Here is a 13,233-nt window from a genome sequence, read left to right as displayed (position 1 = left end):
TGAACTAGGTGAATGATATTTGTGTGCTGAATTAAAGTAAGCTTGTCAACCCCTTAACGTTGCTTTCCTTACTAAAGCAGATCAAAAGAGCCTGTGCTTTTGCAGTGTGTTGGCAGCTTTCTGGGTGCTGGTTGTTGGTGGATCTTACACCCCCACAGAGGCTGCTAGCTGCATTGGTGAAACAACAGGATAGTTGGACCCTTTGTCATAAGAGGCTTCTGGTAGCCAGTGGCAAGGAACAGATTGGAAAGTCAGAGCATGGCCTTGACATGCCCCTCTGGGACTCAGTTTTCTCATCTATAATGGCTACTCATCACTTAGATAGTGCTTCAAGGTTTGCCAAGCCCTGCGCATGTTGTCTCATTTGAGCCTCACGACACACCTGTGAGATAGGTTCTATTATTAACCCCATTTTACAGATGAGGAAACTGAGTCTGAGTGAAGTCAAGTGACTTGCCCAAGGTTGCCTAATTAGTAAATAACTGAGGCAGGATTTGAACTCAAGTCTTCCCAACTCCAAGACCAGACTAATATTCACTGTGCCACCTGTCAAAGAGAAATCATTGTTTTCCTATCTTTTTATTCAGGTATCTGAAATAATGCATGGAAAAGTACTTCATAAAAGTTAAAATTGTAAAAGTTTCGTAGGCACAATCGTATGAAGTTAGCATTAATCCATCTTCTCATCTATCAGGCGGAATATTATTTAAGGTTAAAAAGTTATTATTTTTTTTGGAGGGGGGAAAGCAGGGCAATCAGGGTCAAGGGACTTGCCCCAGGTCACACAGCTAGTGTGTCCAGTGTCTGAGGTCTGATTTGAACTCAGGCCCTCCTGACTCCAGGGCCAGTACTCTCCTCACTGCGCCACCCAGCTGCCCCCCAAAAGTTATTTTAATAATTAAAATCATTCATTTTTAGGCTACAGGGATATGACTCCCTTCTTCCTTCCCCTATCCTCCCCTCTATTAAATCAATAACATCTCTCATTTATATCTCTCACTGATAAAAACAACATGAGTTCACATATGTTCTCTTTGAGTCTTACAAGAAACTCTGGAATTACTATTTCTGTCTTTTAGACTAGGAGACTGAGGCCCAGGGAGATTATAACTTGCCTCAAATTACATAGCTGGAGCGCTGTGAGCTGTGAACTGTGAGCTGAGAATGAAACCTCCTATGACAAAGCTTCAGATCATCCTGGGAACCTCTCCCTGGATAGGAGATTGGAACCCTGGTCATCTCCTAGTCTGATCAGTCTGCTGCCTCTGATAGTCCAACATTCTAATGGAAAATGTCCTGGGCCTCCCCCTCAGCTAAGTAGGCCTCAGCTTCATCTCAGACACTTTGTAGGAATACTGGTACCCTCTGCCTGTTTTCCAGTTTATTCCATTGGCAAAACTCTCATGGGGACCTCTGAGATACAAGCCGTTCAGGTTAGACAGATGGCAAGCCTGGTACCACCAGGCTGCACTATACTCATGAGCACAGTTTCCTTCTTTTGAGTCATTGTCTTGATCTTTTGTTGTGAAGGGATAGTTGTTATGGTATGTCAGTGAGTCACCTGCAAAGGGAATGATTTAGACCAATAGTTATACATGGTAAAGGTTAATCTCCTTAGTTTGGCATTCAAGGTCGTCTACAAATGGGCCCCACTCTATCTCACCCCATCTCACACTGCTCCCTTAAGCCACATTATCTCGATTTCCATATGTGTAATTAATTAATGGTTTAGGCTTGAAGATGTCTAATGTTCCCTTCACCTCTGGCATTTCAAGTTTTAAAGGTTCCTTCCAGGTCTGAAATTCTGTGTTCTAAGGTCCCTTCCAGCTTTAATATCTTATCAGATGACATCTCTGCTTCAGCCTGTCTCCTGGTTCTCCTTCTTTGCTTTTTGTCCCACCAACCTTGCATGACTAAGATCCCATTGGCACCCACCTGCATCACCTTCCACAAATTCTCCTAGGATTAGCTTGTAGTTTTCATCCTCCCCTGCAATCCGGAATGACCTGTACTTGGCAAAGGAGTGGCCACCTTCAAAGTCACTGAGATCTACCCGGAGCTCAAAGGTTTCTATGAGAGAAGGGTTTGAAGACATTCAGGAAGGGTTTGATCAGACATTTCCCAAACCACTAGTCTGGCTGGTAGCTCCAAGAGTGAAGTTCTGTATACATTGATTCTGGTAGAGACTTGTGGTCAGTGCCCCCTGTATTCTTTATTGTTGTTCAGTTGTGTCTGACTCTGTGGTTCCATTTGGGGTTTTCTTGGCAAAGATGCTGAAGTGGTCTGCCATTTCCTTCTCCAGCTCATTTTATAATTGAGGAAACTGAGGCAAACAGGGTTAAGTGACTTGCCCAAGGTCACACTGCTAGTAAGTGTCTGAGCCTAGATTTGAACTCACAAAAATGAGTCTCCCTGACTCCAGACCTAGCACTCTATCCACTGTGCCACCTCGTTGTCTACCATTCCTTAGTGAACAGTCAACAAATGAATGCTCCGAGGGAGATTAACATGGAAGTTTGACCCCTTGTCGATGGTTGCTTTTGGCAATCAGTGGAAAGGAACAGATTTGGATGTCATGTGGCCCTGGACATGAACTTGAAAAGTCACTTTTAACTTCTCTGGGCCTCAATTTTCTCACCTACAATGACTAGTTAACATTTATTTAGTGCTTCAATGTTTGTAAAGCAATCCTTGATCCTCACAACAAGCCTCTGAAGTAGCGATTATTATCATGTGGTTGAGCTGGGGTTGGGGAAGGAGGAGGGGAAGAAAGTTGGGTGAGACTGGGGAGGGGAGATCTGAACAGCAAGAGGATTCCAGTAATACCCTTACTAGGTTTATCTATGTCTCCCACAGAGTCTGAGTGTTCCCCAGCCACCATTTTGAAATTCAGGTAACTTGCAAGGGTTGTCCTTACCCCTCCACCACAGAGGAATGGCTGCATTTTGAGGAGAAAGATGCTAGGCCTTCACCTCCAAGAAATTTTCACAGTGCGCTGAACTTAATGACTGAAATATCACCATTCCAGCTTCATGCCTTGGAGTTAAGCAATAATCTTTCCAGGCCCTCTTTAAAATATGATCATTTCCCGGAGAGACAGTGGTGTGAAGTCATTGACATCTCAATGTGAGTGATTTTATCAGACTTCTCCCTGATTGGAGGATCTTGAACAGCTCAGGTCCCTCGGTGACTTTGGGGGTAAAACAGGAGAAAAGGGTAGAGGGGAAAACAGAACTACATACTAATTACTCGATTTGTATAGTGTTTCAAGGTTTATAAAATACTTTCCTCACAAAAGCAGAGAAATATGTATTAATTGAACAACTCCCCTCCATCCCCATATTTTACTGATGAAGAAGCCGAAGTACAAAGGATGAAGGAAACTGCTTGGGATTATACAAGTAATAACTGCCAGATACAGAACTTGAACCCAGATCTTCTGACTCTTTCTACTTCCATTAGACTGTGAGCTCCTTGGGAGCAGGGACTATGCTTCTTTCTTTGCATGCTCAGCAGTTAACACAGTGCCTGACATGTTTTTGTTGTTTTTTAGTTGTTTCTAGTCATATCTCACTCTTCTTGACTCCTGTCAGGGTTTTCTAGGCAAAGACACTGGAGAGGTTTGCCATTTCCTTCTCCAGCTAATTTTACAGATGAGGAAACAGGGTTAAGAGACTTGCCCAGGGTCACACAGCTAGCAAGGATCTGAGGTCAGATTTGAACTCAGGTCTTCTTGACTCCAGTCCTGGCACTGTATCCACTGAGCCACTTAGCTGCCAGTCTGGCACGTAGTAGGCGGTTAATAAATGCTTGTTAACTTTATTTCTATTACACCACTGCTTTCAGGGTAGTGGCCCTATGTCCACTCCTTCAAGAGTATCCAGCTTCCTCATTGTGTTGGCATTCTCCAAGGTCCAACTGACAAATATCACAGGGCAGGTGTGTGTGTGTGTGTGTGTGTGTGTGTGTGTGTGTGTGTGTGTGTGATAGAGAAGGGTGGCAGAGTGCTTAGGAGCGTGAAGTGTATTTGTTTCAGAGAAGAAAAAACAGAAAAACAGGGTGGAAATTAATTGGGGATGGAGGTGAAGGTCAACCTGCACGGGGCCTGTAGTGATCTGGGGGAAAGGCCTGAGTCAGTCCTCCTTCAAGTCCTCACCTTGAGTTGTCAATAAGTGAAGGTTATCATTTCCCATCCAGAAGTCCCCCAGCTGACTGCCAAAGCCTCTCTTGTATGCAGCCCAGTCGCGAAAGAAATCCACGGAGCCATCGACCCGTCTCTGGAAAACCTTTGGGGAAAGAGAGTGTCACAGTAGGAAATCATCTAGTGTCAATTCTGGAAGGGGCCTTGGAGATCAATCAGTCCAACTTCTCAGTTTTACAGATGATGAAGAAACTTGGGCCCAGAGACAAGGGAATTTTCCAAGATCACACGAGCAGTGGCTGAGCCAGAGTTTGATCTTAGATCCTTAAGCAGGGCCCCTCTCCACAGGGTTTCTCAGCAATGAGTTGATACTCACAATCCATCCCCCACCATCGGTGTCCATGTCACAGAACACAGTCAGAGGCTTACAGGCAGAGAGGAAGATGGTATACCAGCCACTCAGGGTGTTCCCTTTGCTCAGCAGTTCTCGGCAGTCTCTACTTCCTGGGAAAGAGAGAGGAGAAATCTCAAATCAGCAGAGAGCAGATACTTATTAGTGAAAGCAAATTAGACCTCACCTGTCCCTGGATAATAATAAAACTGGGTTCTGCATTCTCCTGGCTCAACCCAAACCCTCCCCTCTCCATCCATCCTTCTGTAAACTATTCAAGTTCATGTTGTTTTATCACTTCCCAGAACTCTTAAAATTCATTACATTTAATTTTTAATGCCTATGGACTAGACACAAGATTTTCTCAATGAAGTTCTCGAGCTATGCAGATCTGTAACTTCTCCAAAACTCACATAATCTTAAAGAGTTTCCTGGGACATTGAGAAATGATGATGTGACTTTCCTAGGGTCACACGTTCAGTGTGTATCAGAGACGAGACTTGAGCCCAGGTCTTCCTGATTCCATTTACTACACCACACTGCCTCCCATTAATACCCATATCTTGCCAGAAGGTGCTGTGCTCTATGAACAAAGCAGAATTGAAGTAGTTCAAAAGAAATTCAAGATGCAAAAATTTAGAGAATCCACTGCAAATGTTCACATGAACTATTTGTGCCTGACCTGCAGTAGAACATTCTGAGCTCGTATTGGTGTGATCAGTCACAGCTGGTCACACTATAACTTGACTCTAACATAGTGATGCCATTTTGGTCCTCTTCGAGAAGAAGGACAACAATCAACCAACCAATCTTGCCTTATGTTGTCCTGTCTAATCTGACTTTTTTTGTTTTAGCTTTTTTTTTGGCATATGTCATCTGCTTTCTCCAAGACAAGTACAGGGTATTTAAAAAGTCTTAGTTGGCTTTAAATTGCACTAAGAATTTTGGGACACCTTGTACAAGCTGTTGATGAGGGGAGAAAGCTCAACACCTGGGAAGCCAAAGCCAATCTGGACCTGAATTCCATAGAGCCACTGATTGCAAGTGGACCTTTGACTGAACCCTCCCATCATCTCGGGACCCTGTCTTTCAGTACCCAAACCATGGTCCAAAGTCAGGTGGGGTACTAGGAATCAGAAGTCACCTGTCTTGCATAGGTCAATTTCTGCATCAGCCCCTGCATGTGGGAAGAAAACCAAATTTTAGCTGGTTGTAAGTCAAGACACATACACATGTACCCTCAGGTTCTGCCTACATGTGTACTAATAATTCAGGTAACAATACTGCATTAGGGTTCACACACACAAAACATGTGAGGTGGGTGGTGTAAGTGTAGCTCCTGCCATCAACACTGCTTTGAGTCTAGGAAATGGAATTTAGGGGAAGTTTCCTGGCTGACAGCAGAAATTGACTTTCTAGGAATGAACAGCCCAGTGAATGGAACCTCAGGGGGCTGCTCTTGTTCCAACTGGGCATGCAGGTTCTATCCATGGGGTTCTTTGATTTCCTTTTAATTACTTACCTTTGGGACCCATTGGTCCTGCTTTCCCAGGAGTCCCGGGGGGGCCTCTCTCCCCTGTAGATATGAATGAGATGGGAATGGTGATAATAAACTCCAACATTTAACTTGAAATTCACTGACTGCCCTTTCCCCCAACCCCCACCCACTTGCACATACTCCCTAGATTATAGGATTGTAGAACTGGAAAGGGACCTCAGAGGTCATCTAGTGCAACTCTACTCCTCTCATTTTACAAGTAAGGGAAATGATGCCCTGTGGTGGATAAATTAAAATAACTGAGGAAATGCAATCCAAGCTACATGACTTATTAGCAAAACAGACATAATAAATGATCAATGGACTCCCTAGTCCTTTCAAAGACCCTGAATACAGAATGAGACAGATTTTTATGTATTAAAAATAATTTATCAAATAAGACCAATTAATTAAAAGAAAACAATTGACAGTAGACAAGCCAGGATACAAAATTAGGTAAACTGATTTCTAATTGGAGGAAAGGTTGAAGGCTTTCCAAGTTGGGAGGGAGGAAGAGTACATTTTGGTCGAGTTGGGAGGAGGGCGAGTAGGTTTTGAGAGCTTTCTTTTCCCAGAATTCAGAGATGCCAATTAATTGCAACCACCTGCACTTATGAAACAATAGATGGCTTATGCCATCTAGTTTCCCATGGATGATTTGCAGCAAAACAGCAAGATGGAGGCTAATACATGTGGCAGCACAAGATGGAGTCAGTGTTCATCAGACAGAATCTAACAGGTTCTTTCCATTCCCACACCAAAACAACTGCATTTTGTAACTGACCTTTTGTCAGCCTGGAAGAACTAAATCACTCACTCAGAGTCACCCAGGTCGTGGGGGGATTTGACCTCCGATCCTCAAATTCCAAAGCCAGCATTCCTTCCTCCATGCTATGGCTGTCTCTTGTCAAACATTAGGTCTTCTAGCCCACCCTGATTTCCCACTTCCTGAAACTACTATTGCATGTGTAGTCTAAGATAGAGTCTAGCTCAAAGTTAATGGTTTCAACCCTGGATTTTTGCCCTAGAAGACCTGGATTCAAATCCTTGTGTTTCCATTTATTGTCTGTGTGGTTCGGGGGCAAGTCATTGGTATCTCTCTGCACTTCAGTTGGTTCATTTATATTTCTGACCAGACGTATGATTGGGTACTGGGGTAGGGAACTTCTCATGAGGAAACTCCTTCTACCAAAACAGTTCTGCTGCAACCCTGGCAACTTGGAGTGTTAAAGAATTCCTTGGAGACCCGACAAGGTTAAGTGACTTGCTCAGGGTCACAGAGCAGGTATCAAAGTCAGAGACAGGATTTGAACCCAGAGCTTTCTGACTTTGAGATTGGTTTTCTTTACATTAGGTCATATTGCCTCTCTTATAACATAACCCGGGATAAAACGCTTACACGACCTACCTCAAGAAGTTGTGAGTATTGAGGATGATCATGTATGTAAAGGTTCTGCAAATTATAAATGCCAGCTATAACTAACACTGCAATACTTCCCCAACTCTACCCCTCTGCTATTACTACTACTAGTAGCAGGATTACTGTCACATTATGATTCTTGATACTTTTACTATTATGCCTACTACTATTATGATTATTACTAGTATTATAATTACTACTACTGTTATGATTCTTACCACTCTTGCTGCTTCTGCTACTATTAGTTATGTTTATTATTCGTACCATAATTACTACTACTATTACGATTCCTACCACTATTGCTGCTTCTGCTACTATTACTGTTATGTTTTTTGCTATTACTACTACTATTACTATTACCACTAATATTAGTATTACTACTACTGCCTTTACTACCACTATTACTATTCCTATTTTGAGTCCTACTATTAGTACTCCTGCTACTACTGCTTCTCTTACTATCACTTCTATTAGTATTGCCACATAATGTAAGCCATGTACTCTTTCATAGAGTTCTTTCAAAGTAAATTTCTTTTTCTTAGCACTGATGACATTTTTTTTCATCCTTAGAATACCATTATTTGCTCTAAGCAGCATTCCAAGAGCCATAGTGCGTGGTCTGAGAACCACAGATTGTATATTAATTATGTTGGTGATTACGATTGTTAGGGAGGCTGTATAATGCAGTGGATGACCTTAGAGTCAGGAAGAACTGACTTCAAGTCCAGTCACTTAAGGCTCAGAACCTGAGGCAAGTTAATAGATAGTTGCAACCAATTTTAGTTTTCGGATGGAGGTGGAGAAGAAGGGAAGACTCAGTATTTTGAAACCTGAAACTGGCTTAATAAAGAGGCATAGAATCCCCCCTGCCAAAAAAAAAGATTGGGGGCAAGTGACTGACAAAAACCCTTGATGTATCAACATATTAGAATTATTAATGGTCGTGATGGTGGTGAAGTGTTTGACTTTGTCACCTGTCAACAAACTTCATTTAAGACTCATCCAACCCTGAGCATAGTGGTGTGAGAGATGAAAAGATAAATAAGATGGCCCCTCCCCTCCTGGATCTTCCCATGCATAAGAGAGATGAGACAACGATACTAATGATTACAGTTAAAATAGCAGGAGCAGTGAGGATCCTGAGTTCAGAGGAGCGAGAGATATCACAACCAGTTGGAGAATTTTAATAAAGCTCAGTGTACAAAATGGGACAATGGCTGTTGGGGTGAGGTAGGGAAGGCATTGTCACCATTTGACAAGGAAACTGAAGTTGAAAGAAATTAAATGAAGGGACTTGTTGAAAGTCCCACAGGAAGTCAGCAGTGGAGCCAAGACTAGAATCCAGACCTTGTGGCTACATATGCTAAAGTATGAACTTGGGAACTAAGCATAGTCTCTCCAAAACTTATTTATTTTCTAAATGGACTTTTGAAAATACTTATTTACTCTATATAACATGTGAAGAGCCACAAGCTATGGTCTATGAACCTCAGCTTTCTCAGCTTTATATTGTATAGCAAGTGAGTCAGTGTTCTGTGACCAATTGCAACCCATTATCAACCAAATCCTATGGACCCACAGGTTATGGGCACATACCTCTCTTTCCATCAGAGCCAGCTTCTCCTTTGGGACCAGGGGGTCCAGGAAGTCCTGGACATCCTTGGAGTATAGCAAGTTTGTCAGATTCCCCAAGACCCACAATCTTTAGATCTGCAGATGTGAAAGACACACACACACACACACACACACACACACACACACACACCATTGAGTATTGTATTTTCTAAAGGGTCTATAGAACCCAGAATGCAATTAGAGAAGGGACCAAAAGTCAAAGCATATCTTCATAGGTTGGACTTGGGTAACTGTAGGGAATAGCTCCTTCTGATCTTAAGCATAACAAGATAAAAACTCATTCTTAACTTATAGAGAAATCTGAAAGTAGAGAGGTAATGTTCTTTAATGAACAAGTTTCACTCTCAGTCAGAGCTTGGTCTGATTGTCACTATATAGTGCAGGTAGTCCTTGCCAAAATGACCCTAAGCAGCTTGAGAGGGTGGGGGGAAGGAGGAAGAATTAGAATGGGTACTTACCCAGGGAAACTTTTGGAATTAGATGCAAGGAGATTTGCCCTGGGACCGGCTTTAGAGATAATCTATTAGGTGGCACAGTAGATAGACTGCTGGGCCTGAAGTAGGAAGAATTGTCTTCCTGAGTTCAGATCTAGTCTCAGACACTTATTAGTTGTGTGACCCTGGGCAAGTCACTTAACCCTGTTTGCCTCACAGGTAAAAATGAGCTGGAGAAGAAATGGCAAAACATTCTAGTAGATTTGCCAGGAAAACCACAAATGGAATCATGAAGAGTCAGACATGACTAAAAACAACAACTTCACCTTATCCTTATTCTACAGAGGAAAAAAAATTGAGGCACAAAAGTGAAGTGGGTCACAAGGTCACACAGGGAGCCAATCATGCAGCTGGGACAAGAACTTCTATATGTTGGGATTGGGGACTGCAGGAAGGAATACTCAGAGGCTTTTGTGAGGACAGAGAGAAATAGTAATGAACATTGAGAGAGAGAGAGAGAGAGAGAGAGAGAGAGAGAGAGAGAGAGGTTATCAAGATGTATACATGTATACAAGGGGTGTCAGGTAGTTATATCCATCCATTCAATTTTAGGGTTAGGCAATAATCTTTCTTGGAGAGCCATGAGGAGAGGTGACTTTGTCAGAATTCCCAAGACATATAATCTTCACTTCTACATGCGAGAAAATAGTCTCAAAGATGTGATGTCCAAGTATGATATCAAGTTATAAGAGGCAGCATGGTATATTGTAACAACCTAGAGTATGGAGAAACCTGATTTAAATCCTATCTCTGACTCTAGCTGCATATGGGCAGGTCATTCAACCTCTCTGAAGCTCAATTCCTCATCTATAAAATAGGATGATAATAACAGTAATACTCATCTCCCAGAGGATCACATGAAATTTTATATATACATATATATCTTTTATATTATATTACATTACAAAATATACATATATACAACATACGCATATTATATACACAAAATGTTTTGCTGTGTAAATATCAATTATTAACAATCTGATGAGGATAGAGGGCACTGTGCCAGGCACTAAGGGAGATACAAACTTTAGGAAAGACAAGGTCTCTGCCCTCCCAGGAGAGTCTAGTACAGTGCTAATGCCTAGTGGATAATGCACACAATTCCGGGATAAGTACATTGGAGAGTTCCGAACTAACCAAGTCCAAGAAGGAAAGTTGTTGTCTTGAGAGAGGAGCTGGGAAGTGCTACAAAGAACCAACATAGTGCTAGGAAGACTATCACCTGGGTCTCCTGACTCACATGGCTCTTTCCAGTGCAGTTCCCAGTCATTATATATGTCTATATATCCTCCTAAAGATGTCTATAAACAGCTATATCTTAATAATAACTTGTATTTATATAGTGCTTTTATGTATATACGTGTGTATATATTATATACATATATATGTAACATATATATATATATATAATGTTCAATCTCATTTGATCCTCACAATAGCCCTGGGAGGCAAATATTATTATTATTGTTATCCCCATTTTACATATGAGGAAACTGAGGGAGAAAGAGGTTAAATGATCTGTCCAGGGTCAAACAGCTGGTAAGTATCTAGGGCAGGATTTGAACTCCGGTCTTCCTCACTCAAAGTCTCTCTAACCACTGCACCATCTAGCTGCATATAAAATGGGAAGAGAGGGAAGGGGTAAGAGGTTTGTAGAGAGAAGAGATTCCTTTCCTCAGAAAACACAAGGTTATAGAAGAGAAATGAGAAAGAGCAGGACACTATTGAGAAGAATGGGTCACCATTATTTCTCAGGACTAGATCTAGGAAGGAATATCATGTCTAAAGGTTAGAACTATCCCTGGGACTGGCACTCACCTGGACACTGGCCAGGCTCCTGAGCAGTGGAGGTCAAGAGGCACAGAAATGCCAAGAGCCAAGCAACCCTGCCCATGGCTTGAATAGGCTCTTCAGCCTCAAGGCTCTGGTCACTTCTTGGTCCCTTTGTCTTTGGCTGCCAAAGGCTACCCCATCTTATAAAGGCACTGGAAAGCTAGTCTTCATGATTCCTCCCTTCTTGTTTCTTTTCTCTCCTGGGGTAAACTGTTTGCTTTGGCCCCTTGGTAAAGTATCAAATAATCTGAAAGAATGTTCTGATCTAATTTGGTCCTTGGGAGTTTCCTGCTTCCTAGGAACTCCTTTTTTTCTGTCTGGACTTGTGATTTCCTGACGGGTGACTGACTGTGTCTCTTGGCATGCTACTGTACGGCAGCCCTAGGCATGCTTCGTTCCCTTCATCCATCCATTTCCTCCACAGCTTCACCAACCACTTTGGTGTCTACATCAGAAATCATGCTTGCTGAGGAGATTTCATTCCTTCCAGCTTCTGAATTACAGTACTGGGGCACTGATCAGTGATTCCCTGGCCATCTCCTCCATCGCCTCACTAACTACCTTAGTGTCCACAGCAGAGACTTCCCCTCCCAGTCCTGATCTCCACCCCCATCCACCTACCCAAGTCTGGAACCATGATCAAATTGGCTGTGCCATAACTCCTCGGAAGAATTAGTGAATTTCTTTCTGAAACAACATGCCCTGTTCCCATCTACTCTCCAAAGTATATATTATCTCCCCTTCTTAGAATGTAAGCCTCTTGAGAGCAAGGATTGTCTTTGCTTTTGTATTTGTACACTCAATGCTTAGCACAGTACTTGGCATATTTGTTGTTCAGTCATTTTATTCTTTCAGTCATGTTGGACTCTTCTTGGCCCCATTTTGAGGTGTTGGGGTTGTTTGTTTTTTTACATTTCCTTCTCCAGCTCATTTTTGCAGATGAGGAAACTGAGGAAAATAAGAATAGGGTCACACAGCTAGTAGGTGTCTGAGGTCAAATTTGAACTAAGGAAGATGTGTCTTCCTGACTCCAGGCCTGGTACTTTATTCATTGCACCATCTAGCTGCTTGTATGTGCTTGGTACATAGTAAACACTTAATAAATGCAATTCCCAGTGTGGGAACTTCTTCAGTGTAGATTGTCCACCTGTCAATAACTTATGTATTTAGAGAGCTCCCTGGAGTTCTGAGAGATTAAATGATTTGCCTGAGGTCACATAGCTGGTGTCAGTCAGAGGATGGACTTGAACCCAGGTTTTGCAGGGCCAGCATTCTATAAACTATACCACAATGTCACTCTCCTAGGAATGTAGCATGGAAGAACTAGAAGTAACTTCGGAGATTCTTAGTCCACCCCATTCCCACCCCTCATTTGACAAATGAGGAAATCGAGAATCAGTGAGAAAGGCGAAGACTTGCCTAAATCAACTCAGGTAATTTATAGCCAGCCAAAATTCCATCAGGAAGGAGGTCTCTGATTCCAAATTGAGTGGTCCTCTTTTTAGGTTCAATAAATTTATTTTGGGGAAGCTAGGTGATGCAGTGGATAGAGGGCCAGGCCTCAACCCAAGAAGGCTCATCCTTAGGGGTTCATATCTGGCCTCAGACTCTTACTAGCTGTGTGACCCTGAACAAGTCACTTAATCCTTGGTTTTTTCATCTGTAAAATGAGGGGGAGAAGGAAATAGCAAACTTCTCCAATATCTTTGCCAAGAAAACTCCAAATGGGTCACAAAGAGTTGAACATGACTAAAAACAATGACAACAATTTATATTTTT

At 42.3% G+C, this 13,233-nt stretch overlaps 1 protein-coding gene across 2 annotated transcripts; it reads right to left on the bottom strand.

Moving 5' to 3' along the window:
- Window positions 1–1,235: 1,235 nt before the first annotated feature.
- On the bottom strand, window positions 1,236–11,515 carry FCN2 (ficolin 2). 2 transcript variants are annotated; one of them, XM_036751996.1, is made up of 8 exons: window positions 11,440–11,515; window positions 9,086–9,199; window positions 6,055–6,108; window positions 5,677–5,709; window positions 4,518–4,645; window positions 4,157–4,286; window positions 1,936–2,070; window positions 1,236–1,561 (listed from the first exon to the last, which is right to left on the bottom strand). In XM_036751996.1, the coding sequence occupies exons 1-8, from the start codon at window positions 11,513–11,515 to the stop codon at window positions 1,314–1,316; spliced, it is 918 nt and encodes a 305-aa protein (XP_036607891.1). In that variant the 3' UTR covers window positions 1,236–1,313. The 2 variants fall into 2 exon arrangements, with proteins under 2 accessions (XP_036607891.1, XP_036607892.1); XM_036751997.1 differs by having other exon boundaries at window positions 5,677–5,697.
- Between the last annotated feature and the right edge of the window lie 1,718 nt (window positions 11,516–13,233).

This window comes from Trichosurus vulpecula, chromosome 3 (genome assembly GCF_011100635.1).
Source record: "Trichosurus vulpecula isolate mTriVul1 chromosome 3, mTriVul1.pri, whole genome shotgun sequence".
Classification (NCBI taxonomy): Eukaryota; Metazoa; Chordata; class Mammalia; order Diprotodontia; family Phalangeridae; genus Trichosurus; species Trichosurus vulpecula.
This window is presented reverse-complemented; position numbering and strand designations above follow the sequence as displayed.

What these genes read in the sequence shown, in the direction of transcription:
- FCN2 (XM_036751996.1), bottom strand. Translation starts at nt 11,515, where the DNA reads ATGGGCAGGGTTGCTTGGCTCTTGGCATTTCTGTGCCTCTTGACCTCC. An exon ending in TGGCTCTGATGGAAAGAGAG is followed by an intron (nt 6,109 to 9,085) that starts GTATGTGCCCAT and finishes TCATATCTACAG; the next exon opens with GGGAGAGAGGCCCCCCCGGG. An exon ending in ATTTGTGGAAGGTGATGCAG is followed by an intron (nt 1,562 to 1,935) that starts GTGGGTGCCAAT and finishes TTCCCTTTGCAG; the next exon opens with GTGACTCACTGACATACCAT.